At 41.0% G+C, this 19,791-nt stretch overlaps 1 protein-coding gene across 1 annotated transcript in view; it reads left to right on the top strand.

Annotated features, from left to right (window-relative positions):
- The first annotated feature begins 2,191 nt into the window (after positions 1–2,191).
- Positions 2,192–19,791, top strand: part of LOC135516485 (RNA-binding protein with multiple splicing-like) — a 74,894-nt gene continuing 57,294 nt past the window's right edge. The window contains 1 exon segment of the mRNA XM_064940827.1: positions 2,192–2,615. Within this exon segment, the coding sequence (XP_064796899.1) occupies positions 2,556–2,615 (60 nt within the window). The 5' untranslated portion in view covers positions 2,192–2,555.

Here is a 19,791-nt window from a genome sequence, read left to right as displayed (position 1 = left end):
TTACTTGGCTCATCGCACTCTAGCGACTCCTTGTGGCGGGCCGGTCGCCTGCAGCCTGACTTCGGTCGTCAGTTGAACGGTGTTTCCTTCGACACATTGGTGCAGCTGGCTTCTGGGTTAAAAGGGCGGGTGTTAAGAAGCGCAGCTTGGCTGGTCACGTTTCGGAGGGTGCATGACTCGACCTTTGCCTCTCCCAAGCCTGTTGTGTAGATGCAGCGATGAGACAAGATCATAATCACGAAATTAGGGAGAAACATTGGGCCTCAGGATCTCGTCACAGTATTTTTGTGCATTAAAACTGCCATCGAAAAAAACGCAGTTGTGTTTGCTGTTCGTAGCTTACGGGAAGAGATATTAACATTGAATCTCTGGCAACTGCTCTGGTGGACAATCTTGCAGCCAGCATGCTAATTGCATGCTCCCTCAAAACATGAGACATCTGTGGCATTGTGTTGTGTGACAAAACAACACATTTTAGAGTGCCGTTTTATTGTCCCCAGCACAAATCAAATCAAAGTTTCTATGTCATGTGCGCCGAATAGAACAGCCGTCATTGTAAATAAGAATTTGTTCTTAACTGACTTGCCTAGTCAAATATAAAATAAACATGGTGACACTATAACAACAGATTGAAAATGTAAACTTTGAAAGGTCACGCCCCTCACCCTGTGTGACAGTCCTGATATTTGGTTCCTTGGTGTCTCTCCTCACAAGGAACACATTTGTCTCAATGACCCTTAAGGTCTGACGTTATGGATTTTCCACCATTTTGAATTTCGTGGAGAACACTTAAAGTGCTACTCCTCTGGCACCAAATGATCGGTCTGCACAAAACATGATACGTGGCATCTGTGGCTCTCACAAATAACGTTTTCCAGGCTAACATCTCAAACAACATGGCCAATAAATATTGACCAACAAACATTTGTGTCGTCATGGTCACATAAACGGATGTAAATTAGACGGTTATTCATATTGAAACAAAACTTGTTACACTGTTTCCAAACACTGTCAAGGTTTCAACATATGCAAGAACAATCAGATCCACCACATGGTGGCGCTATAACAGGCACATATTTATATCTCTTGATCTGTTTGACTCAGTCATGGAATTTGGCACACATGCTCAGCAATGTGAGTCTAGCTAACCTGTCGAGTAGGATTCAGTTTGGCACTGTTGGACAGGAAAAAACATTTGCGCAAGCTCATTGGCTTATTATTGTATGAACCAGAGTTCTGATATTTGGCAAGTGTGGTAAGGAGTACAGAAGTAGATCATCCGATGATGATGTGTCCAATTTGTTCTGATGGTGGCACAGTGGGCCTACAGCTTGAACCCGGCATTGCTGCTTCCAGCTATAATTATTTTACCTATTTCCATTTGTTTTGGTGTCTTACTGTCTTTGGACTATTGTTCAACCCCTAGTACTCGTGTGTGTGTGTGTGTGTGTGTGTGTGTGTGTGTGTGTGTGTGTGTGTGTGTGTGTGTGTGTGTGTGTGTGTGTGTGTGTGTGTGTGTGTGTGTGTGTGTGTGTGTGTGTGTGTGTGTGCGTGCGTGCGTGCGTGCGTGCGTGCGTGTGTGTGTGTATGAGAGTTTGTTCTCATGTGTGTGCATTTTTCCAAGTTTGCTAAACACAGCTAGTTAAATATGTGAATCTCGAGTTCCTACGTGTATAATTGACAGAAGTCTATGACTGTGTGCAATTTGAGTGGGTTAATGTCTAATCCTATGTCTATACATGTTAGAATATATGAGCTTGAAGCAGTCCACAACGTGAACTAACAATACTCACTGCATACTGAATAAAAGTATCAAATTATATACAATACCATGTAACAGGCCAAAGCAAATGTCAGTTGGGCTACCTTTACTGATAGGCTTCTGTGTAATACAAAATAATGAAATACCGCCGTGGACGTGTTATTGTTATGTTTTTGTTAAAAGCACGTGAATAGCTAAGCTGTCTCCTCGTTTCGAAAGCATGTTGGATCACCTGAAACACGCGTGAGAATCTAAAACGTTCCATAAACGTGTAGATCGCGCTGAAGGCTCAAATAAGTGTTCCTTTGTTGCCTTCCTACTATGACACCTTATAAAACATTCATAAGCTCGGAGAAACGGCGCATCACACTCCCTATCCCACGCCCCATCCCAGCCCCCCCTCCCTCTTTGAAGGAGATGGGAGAACTTTCCTCGTCAAGGTCTGCCTTGCCGTAGTGCAGTTAAATGAATAGTTATTTTCATCTCACTCCTCGGGGCGCGCAGTGGTTCTGGAAAGATTTCCTAGGAATATTGCATTCTAATGAGGAATATGTCGTCGTGTTAACGGGTTATCTAGATCTATATCCAGAACCATTTCAATATTTATCAGTTTATCTGTCAGTTGACTTTTAACATTGACTTATTTTATTAATGCCGGGAAACTAGGAAAAAGCTAGAGGTACAATAGCTTACACAGGACAGCGGTCGGCACACGGCTTGTTCTTCTGTTTTCTCCGGAGAAGGATAGAACCAAACAAAAGGCGGTCCAAGATAAAGAGATAGCTGTCTCAGAATGAATAACAATACTGAGAAAGAGAACGAATCGAATGAATTCACCAGTCATGAAGAGGAGGTATGACCGTCTAATATCCTTTCGGTTTGTCACGTTGTCTGACTAGCGCATCTTCATTCTAAGGGGATTTTTATTATTATTGGTTATTCGATACATAAGAACATTCAAATAGTTGATTCACATGTGATGCATGTGTAAACCTATTCGTTCATGATGTTTCACTTGTGGTTATTCTCAATGACAGAAGACAATGAGATATGAATACTAGTGATACTCATCTGTTAACTTTTGACCACAAATTAAAACTTTGCTGAATTAGTTTTGAAGAAAAAAAAGTCCAACATCATGTTGTTGATGAATATGTGAGATAGATTGAGTAATGTAGGATTTACTTGATAGAGACAATTTGTGTAAGAGCAGGCATGTTCTTTCTAAGTAAGCGTATTGGCTGTCAGCTGATCTTCAGATCATCTTCAAACACTGCTGTTGCAACATGCAGGCAATATGCCTCCATACCGCATAAGCACAGAAAAGTATCCAGAACTTGTTGTTTCAGGCTAAACAAAGATATATCTCTGAATGCCATTGTCTCTGGTATCCATAATGTAAACACGTGAATGTACGCTGGTAAAGTTATATCTCACTAACTTGACAGTTGTTTTCTTCTATTCTTAAAATAATATGAGCTCCGTTTAGCAATATTGTATCAAATGTCCTAAATACATCTTGCTATGTAAATATGTTTGTAGCGGTACCATTTCCATGGAGTCATTTATTTTGGCAGTGAAATGACGGCTTTCTAGATGACAGATGTGTTATTGCAATATGCCGCAGTCTACCCAGCCAAGTGATGTAAGAAACATATATCAGATTAAATGAGTTATTTATCTCGAAAGAATTTAATTACAGCCTAAGCATTAGTCACATATGTCTGAATAGGCCAAACAGTCGAAACTTGATGCGACCTGATATATGTACCTTGTGTTGAGACCGCTATGGGTGCAATCCAGTTTGCATCACACATATGTGGTAGGAGATAGACATAGAGGAAAGGTATTATGGTCCTTGTGTCTCTCTCTTTGGTTTACTGCAATGTTCCAATAAAGTTTTCCAATAAAGTCCTGAAGGTAAGTGTTCCACTATAAACCTTTCATACCTGCAGCACGTGTCACTGACACTTTGGTCCCCCCCCCCCATCATAAATTCAACAGTTTAGTTCAAGTCAATCTGGGAAAATGTTAAGAGTGACTACTTTAAAGACTTCTTTTCACGTCAATGATTACAACAGCACCCAAGGCCTTATAACGCTCAAAATGAACCCATCACCAAGTATTTTAACTTTGCATCTTCTAATTTATTTTTTATTTTTATTTTTTTTGGGGGGTTGTGGAAAACCAATTCATGTCGTTGCTATCATGAAAGTTCTCACAAAAAGTAAAATAGTGGATCACTGCTCCAGCTGAGGCCTCCTTCTACTTGTACAATATAAAGCAAAGCTTAGAGCGAGAGTTTATACAGACTACATTAAAGAGCACAGGAGAGTTTAATGGGCTTGGCCATGGAGATGTTTGGAAGCTTTCCAGACCACCCAAAGCCTAATATTTACTTATGTATATTGACTTCTAGTTAGACAGTGACACTTCGTATTCTGTGAGATGATATATGTCCTAATATTTGTAAATGGTTGTTACTCATTTGAAGGAATACATTATACAATCCAGCACACATGCAAGCGTGCACACACTAACATGCAGATAATAGAGTGATTTGATTATTGCTTTTTAAGGTTGTTTCTGTTTCAGTTAGATTATTTTTCAAAATAATCAAGGTTTTTCGATTTTGGTTTAGATCATTTTAAAAAAAAACATTAAATGCGCTATGTAGTATGTGGGTTGAATGCTGTAACAACACAGAATAAAACAATGAATAAAAGTCCCCATGATGGTAGTGACTGTAATAAAAGTCCCATGATGGTAGTGACTAATAAAAGTCCCCATGATGGTAGTGACTGTAATAAAAGTCCCCATGATGGTAGTGACTGTAATAAAAGTCCCCATGATGGTAGTGACTGTAATAAAAGTCCCCATGATGGTAGTGACTGTAATAAAAGTCCCCATGATGGTAGTGACTGTAATAAAAGACCCCATGATGGTAGTGACTGTAATAAAAGTCCCCATGATGGTGGTGACTGTAATAAAAGTCCCCATGATGGTAGTGACTGTAATAAAAGACCCCATGATGGTAGTGACTGTAATAAAAGTCCCCATGATGGTAGTGACTGTAATAAAAGTCCCATGATGGTAGTGACTGTAATAAAAGTCCCCATGATGGTGGTGACTGTAATAAAAGTCCCCATGATGGTAGTGACTGTAATAAAAGTCCCCATGATGGTAGTGACTGTAATAAAAGTCCCCATGATGGTAGTGACTGTAATAAAAGTCCCCATGATGGTAGTGACTGTAATAAAAGACCCCATGATGGTGGTGACTGTAATAAAAGTCCCCATGATGGTAGTGACTGTAATAAAAGTCCCCATGATGGTAGTGACTGTAATAAAAGTCCCATGATGGTGGTGACTGTAATAAAAGTCCCATAATGGTAGTGACTGTAATAAAAGTCCCATGATGGTAGTGACTAATAAAAGTCCCCATGATGGTAGTGACTGTAATAAAAGTCCCCATGATGGTGGTGACTGTAATAAAAGTCCCCATGATGGTAGTGACTCTAATAAATGTCCCATGATGGTGGTGACTGTAATAAAAGTCCCCCATGATGGTAGTGACTGTAATAAAAGTCCCCATGATGGTAGTGACTCTAATAAATGTCCCATGATGGTGGTGACTGTAATAAAAGTCCCCCATTATGGTGGTGATTGTACATTACTGCTGATCACTTATTAACCATTATTCACATTCATTTACTTTAATAAAATATTTCAGTTGTTTATTACATTAGTTTTATTTGATGACTTTATTATTTCATTTGAATCTCCTGAGTGGCACAGCGGTCTAAGGTACTGCATCTCAGTGCAAGAAGTGTATTTACAGTCCTTGGTTCGAATCCAGGCTGTATCACACCCAGTCGTGATTGGGAGTCCCATAGGGCGGCGCACAGCGTCCGGGTTTGGCCCGGTGTAGGCCTTCATTGTAAATAAGAAATTGATCTTAACTGACTTGCCTAGTTAAAGGTTCAATTAAAAAAGTAATCTCATCTCTATAGAGCTGAAGTCTGACAAAATCACAATTTTAGTAGTTCTTCAAAGTAAATAAGGCATACTTGTATGACTGCTGAATACCAACTATCAATCATTTAGATCATGTATTTTCAGATACCAGGCATAATTGAACACAGAGGGACAAGAAGGCATGCAATGGATTATGGTCATTATAGTTAATTACCACATTTTCTGTGCCGAACTATGTAGAATATTGGCCTGTTGAAACTACAACTCCCTACTACATCGCACAGTTCGGCTTGATTTGATTTATCTCTGGAGACACTGTGCAATGTGCGCATTGACATCACAGAAAAAAAAATAAACAAAATGGAATATAAATAATTGAACCGATGCTGGTCAATTCCTGGTTTTATTATTTTTTAATGTTTTTTTTTTTAGTGACATTTTGGTTAAATCGCTCAGCACTAACAGATACAGGCCACACACTCAAACACAGATCAATTAATAGAGACACAAACACACACACAAACACACACACACACTCACAGACTTTGCTTGAGCTGAAAAACATTTGAATAATTTCAAAGAAATATACTCTCTAGTGTGTATGACTAGCAGCTTTTCCTGCTTGTTCACTAATCTCTAAATAAGTTCCCACTGGGCACAGATGTCAATGTAACATCTATTCCATTCCACGTCATTTCATTGATTCAACCAGTGTGTGCCCAGTGGATAGGTACCACTGCTTGCAATGTCGGTATGTGTAGGTACGAGTTATTTTATTCCTAGACTGACACATTACATTTCAAAGTTGCTCAAATACGGATTTTACACGTTTCCTACAATCTGGGAACATTCACAGAACCAATGTTGGTTTGCTGGGAAAACACTGTCCTCAGTTTACTGTTCAAAAACAAGTAAACAAGTAAACGTCAAAGTTCAACTACCATTCTGGCATCTTCCTCAAAAACAGTTGAAGTAAGCAATCACCTGTGCAATTCAGGGCAGTATACACCTGCTTCATTGTTCTTACACACACACACACACACACCGTGTTCACTGTAAACTAGTGTCACTTTAAGACTTGACTGCTGCTGGATTATAGTAAACTGTTGATATTCTGTTGATATTCTGTCAACATTCTGTTGATATTCTGTCAACATTCTGTTGATATTATGTTGATTTTCTGTCAACATTCTGTTGATATTCTGTTGATATTCTGTCAACATTCTGTTGATATTCTGTTGATATTCTGTCAACATTCTGTTAATATTATGTTGATTTTCTGTCAACATTCTGTTGATATTCTGTTGATATTCTGTCAACATTCTGTTGATATTCTGTTGATATTCTGTCAACATTCTGTTGATATTCTGATTTTTGATTTTCTGTCAACATTCTGTTTATTCTGTTGATATTCTGTATGTTGATATTCTGTTGATATTCTGTTGATTTTCTGTCAATTCATTCTGTTGATATTCTGTCAACATTCTGTTGATATTCTGTTGATTTTCTGTCAACATTCTGTTAATATTATTTTGATTATCTGCCAACATTCTGTTGATATTCTGTCAACATTCTGTTGATATTCTGTTGATGATCTGTCAACATTCTGTTGATATTCTGTTGATTTTCTGTCAACATTCTGTTAATATTATTTTGATTTTCTGCCAACATTCTGTTGATATTCTGTCAACATTCTGTTGATATTCTGTTGATGTTCTGTCAACATTCTGTTGATATTCTGTTGATTTTCTGTCAACATCCAGTTGATATTCTGTTGATTTTCTGTCAACATTCTGTTGATATTCTGTTGATATTATGTTGATATTCTGTCAACATCCAGTTGATATTCTGTTTATTTTCTGTTGATTTTCTGTCAACATTCTGTTAATATTCTGTTGATATTCTGTTGATATTCTGCTGATGACACAATCATTATTGAATGATTCATATATTAGTTGAATTTGTGTTTCAGTACTGTAGCACTTCCCAACCACCAGTACAGGTGATCATTGCTGTAGGCAATGTGAAATAAATTATTATTGTAACTGTGGATTATATGAGGTCAGGATTGACCAGCAGTCCTGGTTACCATTCAAGACGCTCTCAAAACACAATGAATAGCAGAGTGTGGAGGAAAAAAAAGTGAAGCGAGACAATGCTTTGCAGAAATTGCAGAATTTGCATAGATTTCCTTTAGGAGTTTTAGATAAATGTCTCCTTCACCTCTAACCTTCATGCTCCCCTGCACAACCTCCACACATCTCCATATCTCCACCTTCCTCCACAACCTCTGTGACATCTCCACATTCCTCAATACATCCCACACTCATCTCATCTTCAACCTGGCCATCTGACCTCACTTTAAAACAAGCATTTCATTTGGAACAAAGTGTTCACTTACTGTTGAGGCTAATGTTGCATTGTGCCTTTTGAAGGCTTCATTACGAGGCTTATCAAGTGACCGATTCCTATTTGATCTTAGCCATTACAATTGTATCAATATATTATTGTTATTCATTTATTGATTTAAACCTTTATTTACACAGGTTAGTCTCACTGAGATTACGGGTTAGAACAGAGCCCAGCCATAGGTTTATGTGGACATCTGTTGTGTTTGGTCAAGAAGTTACAATAAACCTGAAGAGCTTGGCAGAGATTTGCACTTAACTACAGTCCAACAGATGCAACCATCCCTCCCTGGAGCCTAATTGAATTGTGCAGGCCCGTTTTTTGGCTATCTACGTCCTCTTCAAATGGCAGGTCATGTGGCCAGGTTGACCTTTTTCAGAGACATCTTAGCAGGGAGTTATGCAGCGGGAAAATGATGAAGGAGGAAGATGAGTGAAGCCACGATGTCCCCTGTGTGTGTGTGTGTGTGTGTGTGTGTGTGTGTGTGTGTGTGTGTGTGTGTGTGTGTGTGTGTGTGTGTGTGTGTGTGTGTGTGTGTGTGTGTGGTGGGGGGTTCTGTTTGTGAAAAGGGCACACAGATACATTAACAAACTATGACGTGGAACATATCAGGGGGGATACTGGAGCCATAATCTGGTTATAATAGGGTGTGCGCACACACACACACACACACACACACACACACACACACACACACACACACACACACACACACACACACACACACACACACACACACACACACACACACACACTACCTTCCCCCCACCCGATGGGTTGAGTTTATTTATAAAAGCGCTAGGGGAATTGTTATCTTATCTTGGACATTTGTCAGCTGTGTGACAAGAGGTATTTGAAAACACAACAAGGCTTAGTGTCAACAACTGCTGGTTCGACTGTGAAATGTGACGCTGGGAGGAAGAAAGAAAGAAAAAAATAAGTGTTTAGAATTGTACAGAAGTCTTCAAAACCATTTGAGAATACTCCAGTGAAAGGAGAAAGGAAGCAGCCGTTGTGTGAATACACTGATCATCTTGGTTTAAAACCCCTCATTGCTGACTTAAGGTCCATTCATGTCTTGTGATGCTGTGTGATCATTGACAGATAGTAGTGTTGGAAGACGCGCCAGCCGTTCTGAAATACGTCTGGCGGTTTGGTTTGTTTTGTCATGCTGTGTCTATGTGCTTATTCTGTCACCTGCACTTAGTCTCTCTCACTCACATACTATAATTAACCACATCTATCTTAACACCCCCCCTCCTTCTCTCCCTCACTATCCCTTTTTCACTCATGCACTCACTAACTCCTGGCATTATAATGACACTCAGTTGCATCAACCACCATCTTAGTCTCTCTCTCATTCAACTACCAACCATCACTTTAGTCTCTCTCTCATTCAACTACCAACCATCATCTTAGTCTCTCTCTCATTCAACTACCAACCATCACCTTAGTCTTTCTCTCATTCAACTACCAACCATCACTTTAGTCTCTCTCTCATTCAACTACCAACCATCATCTTAGTATCTCTCTCATTCAACTACCAACCATTACTTTAGTCTCTCTCATTCAACTACCAACCATCATCTTAGTATCTCTCTCATTCAACTACCAACCATCATCTTAGTCTCTCTCTCATTCAACTACCAACCATCACCTTTAGTCTCTCTCTCATTCAACTACCAACCATCACCTTAGTCTTTCTCTCATTCAACTACCAACCATCAATTTAGTCTCTCTCTCATTCAACTACCAACCATTATCTTAGTCTCTCTCTCATTCAACTACCAACCATAATTTAGTCTCTCTCTCATTCAACTACCAACCATCACCTTAGTCTCTCATTCATTCAACTACCAACCATCATCTTAGTCTCTCTCTCATTCAACTACCAACCATCACCTTAGTCTTTCTCTCATTCAACTACCAACCATCACCTTAGTATCTCTCTCATTCAACTACCAACCATCATCTTAGTCTCTCTCTCATTCAACTACCAACCATCACCTTAGTCTCTCTCTCATTCAACTACCAACCATCACCTTAGTCTCTCTCTCATTCAACTACCAACCATCACCTTAGTCTCTCTCTCATTCAACTACCAACCATCATTTAGTCTCTCTCTCATTCAACTACCAACCATCACCTTAGTCTCTCTCTCATTCAACTACCAACCATCATCTTAGTCTCTCTCTCATTCAACTACCAACCATCATCTTAGTCTCTTTCTCATTCAACTACCAACCATAATCTTAGCATCTCTCTCATTCAACTAGCAACCATCACCTTAGTATCTCTCTCATTCAACTAGCAACCATCACCTTAGTCTCTCTCTCATTCAACTACCAAACATCATCTTAGTCTCTCTCTCTTTCAACTACCAACCATAATCTTAGTCTCTTTCTCATTCAACTACCAACCATCATCTTAGTCTCTCTCTCATTCAACTACCAACCATAATCTTCCATAATCTTAGTCTCTTTCTCATTCAACTACCAACCATAATCTTAGTCTCTTTCTCATTCAACTACCAACCATCACTTTAGTCTCTCTCTCATTCAACTACCAACCATCACCTTAGTCTCTCTCTCATTCAACTACCAACCATCACCTTCGTCTCTCTCTTATTCAACTACCAACCATCACCTTCGTCTCTCTCTCATTCAACTACCAACCATCACCTTCATCTCTCTCTCATTCAACTACCAACCATCACTTTAGTCTCTCTCTCATTCAACTACCAACCATCACTTTAGTCTCTCTCATTCAACTACCAACCATCATCTTAGTCTCTCTCTCATTCAACTACCAACCATCACCTTAGACTCTCTCTCATTCAACTACCAACCATCACTTTAGTCTCTCTCTCATTCAACTACCAACCATCATCTTAGTCTCTCTCTCATTCAACTACCAACCATCATCTTAGCATCTCTCTCATTCAACTACCAACCATCGCCTTAGTCTCTCTCTCATTCAACTACCAACCATCGCCTTAGTCTCTCTCTCATTCAACTACCAACCATCACCTTAGTCTCTCTCTCATTCAACTACCAACCATCACCTTAGTCTTTCTCTCATTCAACTACCAACCATCACCTTAGTATCTCTCTCATTCAACTACCAACCATCGCCTTAGTCTCTCTCTCATTCAACTACCAACCATCACCTTAGTCTCTTTCTCATTCAACTACCATCCATCATCTTAGTCTCTCTCTCATTCAACTACCAACCATCACCTTAGTCTCTCTCTCATTCAACTACCAACCATCATCTTCCTCTCTCTCTTGATCCAACTCCCCTACTTCCTCTCTCTCCATTTTCTCTATAACCCATCCTTCCCCATATCCCAGCAGGCCAGCTCTCTATTGGCGTATATCATAATGTGAAAGCATGACCCTTAGATGACCCTCAGCGTTTAACAGATGACCCTCAGCATTTAACAGATGACCCTCAGCGTTTAGCAGATGACCCTGAGATGACCCTCAGCATTTAACAGATGACCCTCAGCGTTTAGCAGATGACCCTCAGCGTTTAGCAGATGACCCTGAGATGACCCTCAGCATTTAACAGATGACCCTCAGCGTTTAGCAGATGACCCTGAGATGACCCTCAGCGTTTTACAGATGACCCTCAGCGTTTAACAGATGACCCCGAGATGACCCTCAGCATTTAACAGATGACCCTCAGCGTTTAGCAGATGACCCTGAGATGACCCTCAGCTTTTAACAGATGACCCTCAGCGTTTTACAGATGACCCTGACAGTTTAACAGATTACCCATTTATGGTCATGGGAACCCTAAAGACGAAAGAGCCAGCCAGGCAGAACATGTGAGGCTGTCTGACCGCTGACTGACTGCTGACTACTGACTGACTGCTGACTACTGACTACTGACTACTGACTGCTGACTACTGACTGCTGACTGCTGACTGCTGACTACTGACTACTGACTGCTACTGACTACTGACTGCTGACTACTGACTGCTGACTACTGACTGCTGACTACTGACTACTGACTACTGACTACTGACTGACTACTGACTGCTGACTACTGACTACTGACTGCTGACTGCTGACTGCTGACTGCTGACTGACTACTGACTGCTGACTACTGACTACTGACTACTGACTGCTGACTGCTGACTGACTACTGACTGCTGACTACTGACTGCTGACTACTGACTGCTGACTGCTGACTGCTGACTGCTGACTGACTGACTGACTACTGACTGCTGACTGCTGACTGCTGACTACTGACTGACTGACTGCTGCTGACTGCTGACTGCTGACTACTGCTGACTGCTGACTACTGACTACTGACTGACTGACTGACTACTGACTACTGACTGCTGACTGCTGACTGCTGACTGCTGACTACTGACTACTGACTACTGACTACTGACTGCTGACTACTGACTGCTGACTACTGACTGCTGACTGCTGACTACTGACTGCTGACTGCTGACTGCTGACTGCTGACTGCTGACTACTGACTGCTGACTGCTGACTACCGACTGCTCAGCTGAAAGCCATGAGTCTTTAGCCAGCATGCCAGCCATGCCAACCAGGGTTAGGCTCGCCATCATTGGATTAAGTGGGTGCCTTACCGTCAGGGTTTAAATTGGTTTGTTTTAGAAATAGTTGATTTTTAAAGGGTCATTTTCTTCTGTAACTGGAAGTTTTAAGCTTAAACAGAAGTGACTGTACTCGGTTTCTGTCCAGTTTAACTCATACTTTTACTGACTTCAAAACAAAAAAGACCAAGGTTGGGGGATCAGTAACAAAGGGATTCGTGGGAAAGGCTCAATTAGCCAGTTCTAATTATTGTCTTTGGAATGCTGTTGAGTCAGCCTATGGAGACGGTCTTACCACAGAGAGGGGGGAGGGTCTTACCACAGAGAGGAGGGAGGGTCTTACCACAGAGAGGGGGGAGGGTCTTATCAAAGAGAGGGGGAGGGTCTTATCACAGAAAGGGGACGGGTCTTACCACAGAGAGGGGGACGGTCTTTCCACAGAGAGGGGGAGGATCTTATCACAGAGAGGGGGAGGGTCTTATCACAGAGAGGGGGACGGTCTTTCCACAGAGAGGGGGAGGGTCTTACCACAGAGAGGGGGAGGGTCTTATCACAGAGAGGGGGGAGGGTCTTATCACAGAGAGGGGGACGGTCTTTCCACAGAGAGGGGGAGGGTCTTACCACAGAGAGGGGGAGGGTCTTATCACAGAGAGGGGGAGGGTCTTATCACAGAAAGGGGACGGGTCTTACCACAGAGAGGGGGACGGTCTTATCACAGAGAGGGGGAGGATCTTATCACAGAGAGGGGGAGGGTCTTATCACAGAGAGGGTGGACGGTCTTTCCACAGAGAGGGGGGAGGGTCTTACCACAGAGAGGGGGGAGGGTCTTACCACAGAGAGGGGGGAGGGTCTTATCACAGAGAGGGGGAGGGTCTTATCACAGAGAGGAGGAAGTGTATAGGGAGAGGAAATAGCTATTTAGCATACTAAGGCAGCTGTAAATGTAGTCCAAAAACGGACAATCTACTTGACAGTCTGTGAAAATATCCTTCCTGTTGACGTGTTAAAATACCCCTCGCAGCCTGTCTCTGGGTTCAAGATGAACGGCAGTTGATTGACAGGAAATGAAGAAACCTAAAGGCTTAGGACGGGGTTCAGTTTAAATGAGAGGAAGACAAGGAGAACACAACACCTAAAGACAGCTCTTTATTTGCTCTGTCTTCAATCATTAGTTTATACGTTTTCTGGCTTCAATCATTTGTTTAGTAAACAAAAATATATTTTGTTTTAACGTATTCTGGCTTCAGTCACTAGCTTTAACATCGACAGACCTTTGAGAGGCAGTGATCGGTGGTTCAAACCCCTTTCTTGGTTTTAGTGTATTTAACCTCTCAGTTAACCCATGACCCAAACACTAACCTTGCTACGACCTCTGATCTTGAATGGGGAACTTGACCTATTGTTTTCACCCTGACTCATGCAGGATCAACAACAGCCTTAGATGGATTCATCCATTTTGGGTCATTTGACACTTAGAAGGCCTTCAGTTTCTCTTAACCATAAAGACTGACAATAACAGAGAACAGTGACAAAAAAAAAATCTTTCCAATTCACACATGTGTATTAATACACACTTGCGCATTTCTGAAATAGGACAAATGTATGCACACACACACACACAAATCAGACCTCACAATGCCAAGTTTAAACTCCAGGGCCAGATCTCTAACTACCACACCTGAGTCTTCTATCTACGGAACTTGGCTCCGACACAAATAATATTCATCCCACTCACACTCCGAGGTCACGTCTCTCATTTTAAACAGAAACGGGTGGACAAAACAAAGCACATGAACTCGACTCGGAACAGCTATCTGAAGCCATGCATCTCTGACTTGAAGAAAGGACGCATACCATACGTTAGAAATCATCGATTTATGAATATTATAATTGCTTATGAAACACTCAATTGTGACCCAGATATAATTGTAAGAATTTTATGATCAGACAGATAATTTAATAATTATACCAAAAAAATTCTAACTCAGAATAAAAGTCTTTAAGTCTATACAGATGGTTCTTTATTTTTCTGCTCATCAGTAGCTCTTTACAATTGTCACACATTAGTTATTATTAATTCATTAATAACCGTTATAATGGGTGAGAAATGGGTGAGAAATATTTTTCCCTTTCTACAAACTCAAACTGTTTTGTTACTGAAATGGTTTTTACTGTAAGCGTCAATATAATGGTAGCTAATCATGTTATATGTTTTTAGAGTATGTTGACTTTGGCTTCGGTTGTTATTGATTCTGACAACAGCCTTCATTTTGTGTGAAAAGTGTTACTTATGGCCATTGTTTTGGAAATGGTTTGACATCTCCTCAGTTATAGCTACAGTTGGAGTTCATAACTTTGTTCTAGAATCAGGGTGGAAATGGTCAGGGGTGAAAATGGGTGGAAATGGTCAGGGTGGAAATGGTCAGGGTGGAAAAATGTTGGTCAGGGTGAAAATGGTCAGGGTGGAAATGGTTTGACATCTGCTCAGTTAGAGCTACAGTTGGAGTTGATGACTTTGTTCTAGAATCAGGGTGGAAATGGAAATGGTCAGGGTGGAAATGGTTTGACATCTCCTCAATTAGAGCTACAGTTGGAGTTGATGACTTTGTTCTAGTAGTCACAATACAATTTTTAGAGTCTTTAGGTGGCTCTGGGACCCCCAAAAGTTGTCTTTGGCCATCACAGTTGAGGTGATGACTTCATTCACAGGCAATGGCATCATAGAGGGCTGATTAGAGGTGCATTCCTCCCGCGGGACACACAGCAACGGTGGCCTTAATAGGATCTGATGTTTTTGGCCCCGGTGCGCACCGAGCTTTGCTAACTGTTGCCAGGTAACGGCACTGTGTGCACTTTGTGAAGTTCTCAGCTGGCTGGTGGTGGGTCTGCTGTTTTTGATTGAAGTACGCTCAGCGGGTTGGTGTGCATGAGAGCACCATAAATGGTCAATGATTCCAAGCCTGAAACAGGGCACCTCAGCACTATGGGAATGCAGGTGGAAAACGCACAGTGACTCAGGAGAATGTTCTAAAACATGGCTTAAATCAATTAAATGCCCATTGCAGTCAAAATTCAGTTTTTTTTTGTATCATGTTGTACAGCAGCTGATAATACGACCACTATATACATGTGAAAAAAAAGAAACAGTTTTATTATAGGGTAACCTAGTGGTTAGAGTGTTGGACTAGTAACCACAAGGTTGCAAGTTCAAACCCCCAAGCTGACAAGTTAAAAATCTGTTGTTCTGCCCCTGAACAGGCTGTTAACCTGCTGTTTGTAGGCCATCATTGAAAAGTAGAATTTTTTTCTTAACTGACTTGCCTCATTAAATAAATGTAAAATTAAAACAAATTTTGCGGGTTAAAAATACAATCTACATAGGACCTTCTAATCAGCCTGTTTGCATTGGCGGGAGTTTGGCTTTGCCTGGTGACATCACTAGATGGTAAATTGGTTAATAGACTAATAACAAAGAGAGTTCCAAACCTCTCTGCCTAAAACAGCTACTATTCACTTTTCCCTTCCCTCACTCAGACCACTCAAAGACAGTCCTAGCAACATTTTGCTTGAGAAATAGTGTTTTACTAAACATTTACAGTAGGGTACTTACTTGCTACCCAGAAATGATTTGATATTGCTATAAAAACAAAAAAACACTGCATATGTCCTGCATGTCATATAGTTTCATCATATTTAATTTTATTCTCCAGAACCACTGAGTCTGGTTGAGTGCAGCTATAGGCTTCTCATCAGTTTACTGCATAGTAAAAGTGTAATATCTCACCTCACTGGAAACAGTAGGACACCTGTCTACACCCATGTCTTTTCATAGTAGTCTGGGAGAAAAAAATAATATATATATAACTAATCGATAGCAGATGTATGTGGAGAACTGTTAACACATTTGACCATCATCTGACATCTCACAGTACACGCACCACAAAACCACACGCATTCCAGCATATATCATGTAACACAATAACTAACGTCATACTAATAACTCAGTGCAGTAGAGCATGGTCCAACTCAGTTAGGAATGTCCAATTGTTCTGTCTGTATAGTGGACTCAATGTTGGGAGTCCTCGTCTTGACACGTCCAGAGTGTTTCAGTAGCCTTATAATAGACTAGTTAGGGATTAAGGCCACAGCAGGACAGTTCAGTAACCTAGTAATGGAGTTGTTAGGGTTTAAACCAACGGTAGGACAGTTCAGTAACCTAGTAATGGTGTTGTTAGTGTTTAAACCCAGAGCAGGACAGTTCAATAACCTAGTAATGGAGTTGCTAGGGTTTAAACAGTTCAGTAACCAGGGTTTAAACCCAGCAGGACAGTTCAGTAACCTAGTAGTTGTTAGGGTTTAAACCCACAGCAGGACAGTTCAGTAACCTAGTAATGGAGTTGTTAGGGTTTAAACCCACAGCAGGACAGTTCAGTAACCTAGTAATGGAGTTGTTAGGGTTTAAACCCACATCAGGACAGTTCAGTAACCTAGTAATGGAGTTGTTAGGGTTTAAACCCACAGCAGGACAGTTCAGTAACCTAGTAATGGAGTTGTTAGGGTTTAAACCCACAGCAGGACAGTTCAGTAACCTAGTAATGGAGTTGTTAGGGTTTAAACCCACAGCAGGACAGTTCAGTAACCTAGTAATGGAGTTGTTAGGGTTTAAACCCACAGTAGGACAGTTCAATAACCTAGTAATGGAGTTGCTAGGGTTTAAACCCACAGCAGGACAGTTCAGTAACCTAGTAATGGAGTTGTTAGGGTTTAAACCCACAGCAGGACAGTTTCAAGTAATGGAGTTGTTAGGGTTTAACAGTTCAGTAGTAATGGAGTTGTTAGGGTTTAAACCCACAGCAGGACAGTTCAGTGACCTAGTAAGTTGTTAGGGTTTAAACCCACAGCAGGACAGTTCAATAACCTAGTAATGGAGTTGCTAGGGTTTAAACCCACAGCAGGACAGTTCAGTAACCTAGTAATGGAGTTGTTAGGGTTTAAACCCACAGCAGGACAGTTCAGTAACCTAGTAATGGAGTTGTTAGGGTTTAAACCCACAGCAGGACAGTTCAGTAACCTAGTAATGGAGTTGTTAGGGTTTAAACCCACAGCAGGACAGTTCAGTAACCTAGTAATGGAGTTGTTAGGGTTTAAACCCACAGCAGGACAGTTTAACCAGGGTTTAAACCCACAGCAGGACAGTTCATAACCTCAGGGCAGTTCAGTAACCTAGTAATGGAGTTGTTAGGTTTAAACCCACAGCAGGACAGTTCAATAACCTAGTAATGGAGTAATGGAGTTCAGTAACCTAATAATGGAGTTGTTATTTAAACCCACAGCAGGACAGTTCAGTAATCTAGTAATGGGGTTGTTAGGATTTAAACCCACAGCAGGACAGTTCAATAACCTAGTAATGGAGTTGTTAGGGTTTAATCGCGACAGTAACCTAGTAAGGGGTTGTTAGGGTTTAAACCCACAGCAGGACAGTTCAATAACCTAGTAATGGAGTTGTTAGTGTTTAATCCCACAGCAGGACAGTTCAATAACCTAATAATGGAGTTGTTAGGATTTAAACCCACAACAGGACAGTTCAGTAATCTAGTAAGGGGGTTGTTAGGGTTTAAACCCACAGCAGGACAGTTCAATAACCTAGTAATGGAGTTGTTAGGGTTTAATCCCACAACGCGACAGTTCAATAACCTAGTAAGGGGGTTGTTAGGGTTTAAACCCACAGCAGGACAGTTCAATAACCTAGTAATGGAGTTGTTAGGGTTTAATCCCACAGCAGGACAGTTCAATAACCTAGTAATGGAGTTGTTAGGGTTTAAACCCACAGCAGGACAGTTCAGTAACCTAGTAATGGAGTTGTTAGGGTTTAAACCCACAGCACGACAGTTCAGTAATCTAGTAAGGGGGTTGTTAGGGTTTAAACCCACAGCAGGACAGTTCAATAACCTAGTAATGGAGTTGTTAGTGTTTAATCCCACAGCGGGACAGTTCAATAACCTAATAATGGAGTTGTTAGGATTTAAACCCACAGCAGGACAGTTCAGTAATCTAGTAAGGGGGTTGTTAGGGTTTAAACCCACAGCAGGACAGTTCAATAACCTAGTAATGGAGTTGTTATGGTTTAATCCCACAGCGGACAGTTCAATAACCTAGTAAGGGGGTTGTTAGGGTTTAAACCCACAGCAGGACAGTTCAATAACCTAGTAATGGAGTTGTTAGGGTTTAATCCCACAGCAGGACAGTTCAGTAACCTAATAATGGAGTTGTTAGGGTTTAAACAGCGTGACAGTTCAATAACCTAGTAAGGGGGTTGTTAGGGTTTAAACCCACAGCAGGACAGTTCGATAACCTAGTAATGGGGTTGTAAGGGTTTAAACCCACAGCAGGACAGTTCAGTAACCTAGTAAGGGGGTTGTTAGGGTTTAATAGGGTCAGTTCAGTAACCTAATAATGGAGTTAAGGGTTTAAACCAACAGCAGGACAATTCAGTAACCTTGTAATGGAGTTGTTAGGGGGTTTAAACCCACAGCAGGACAGTTCAGTAACCTAGTAATGGGGTTGTTAGGGTTTAATCCCACAGCAGGACAGTTCAGTAACCTAGTAATGGAGTTGTTAGGGTTTAAAGCAGGACAGTTCAGTAACCAGTAACAGTTCTTGTAATGGAGTTGTTAGGGTTTAAACCCACAGCAGGACAGTTCAGTAACCTAGTAATGGAGTTGTTAGGGTTTAAAACCCAGTTCAGTAACCAGGACAGTTCAGGGTTTAACATTAGGACAGTTCAGTAAATGGAGTTGTTAGGGTTTAAACCACATCAGCAGGACAGTTCAGTAACCTAGTAATGGAGTTGTTAGGGTTTTAAACCCACAGCAGGACAGTTCAGACAATTCAGTAACCTAGTTTAATGGAGTTGTTAGGGTTTAAACCCACAGCAGGACAGTTCAGTAACCTAGTAATGGAGTTGTTAGGGTTTAAACCCACAGCAGGACAGTTCAGTAACCTTTCTCATTTCATTAGAATGAACACATGATAAAAGACCATAAATTGTCACCCCGAAACAGTTAGAT

The sequence above is a fragment of the Oncorhynchus masou genome, chromosome 27 (assembly GCF_036934945.1).
Source record: "Oncorhynchus masou masou isolate Uvic2021 chromosome 27, UVic_Omas_1.1, whole genome shotgun sequence".
NCBI classification, from domain to species: Eukaryota; Metazoa; Chordata; class Actinopteri; order Salmoniformes; family Salmonidae; genus Oncorhynchus; species Oncorhynchus masou.
This window is presented reverse-complemented; position numbering and strand designations above follow the sequence as displayed.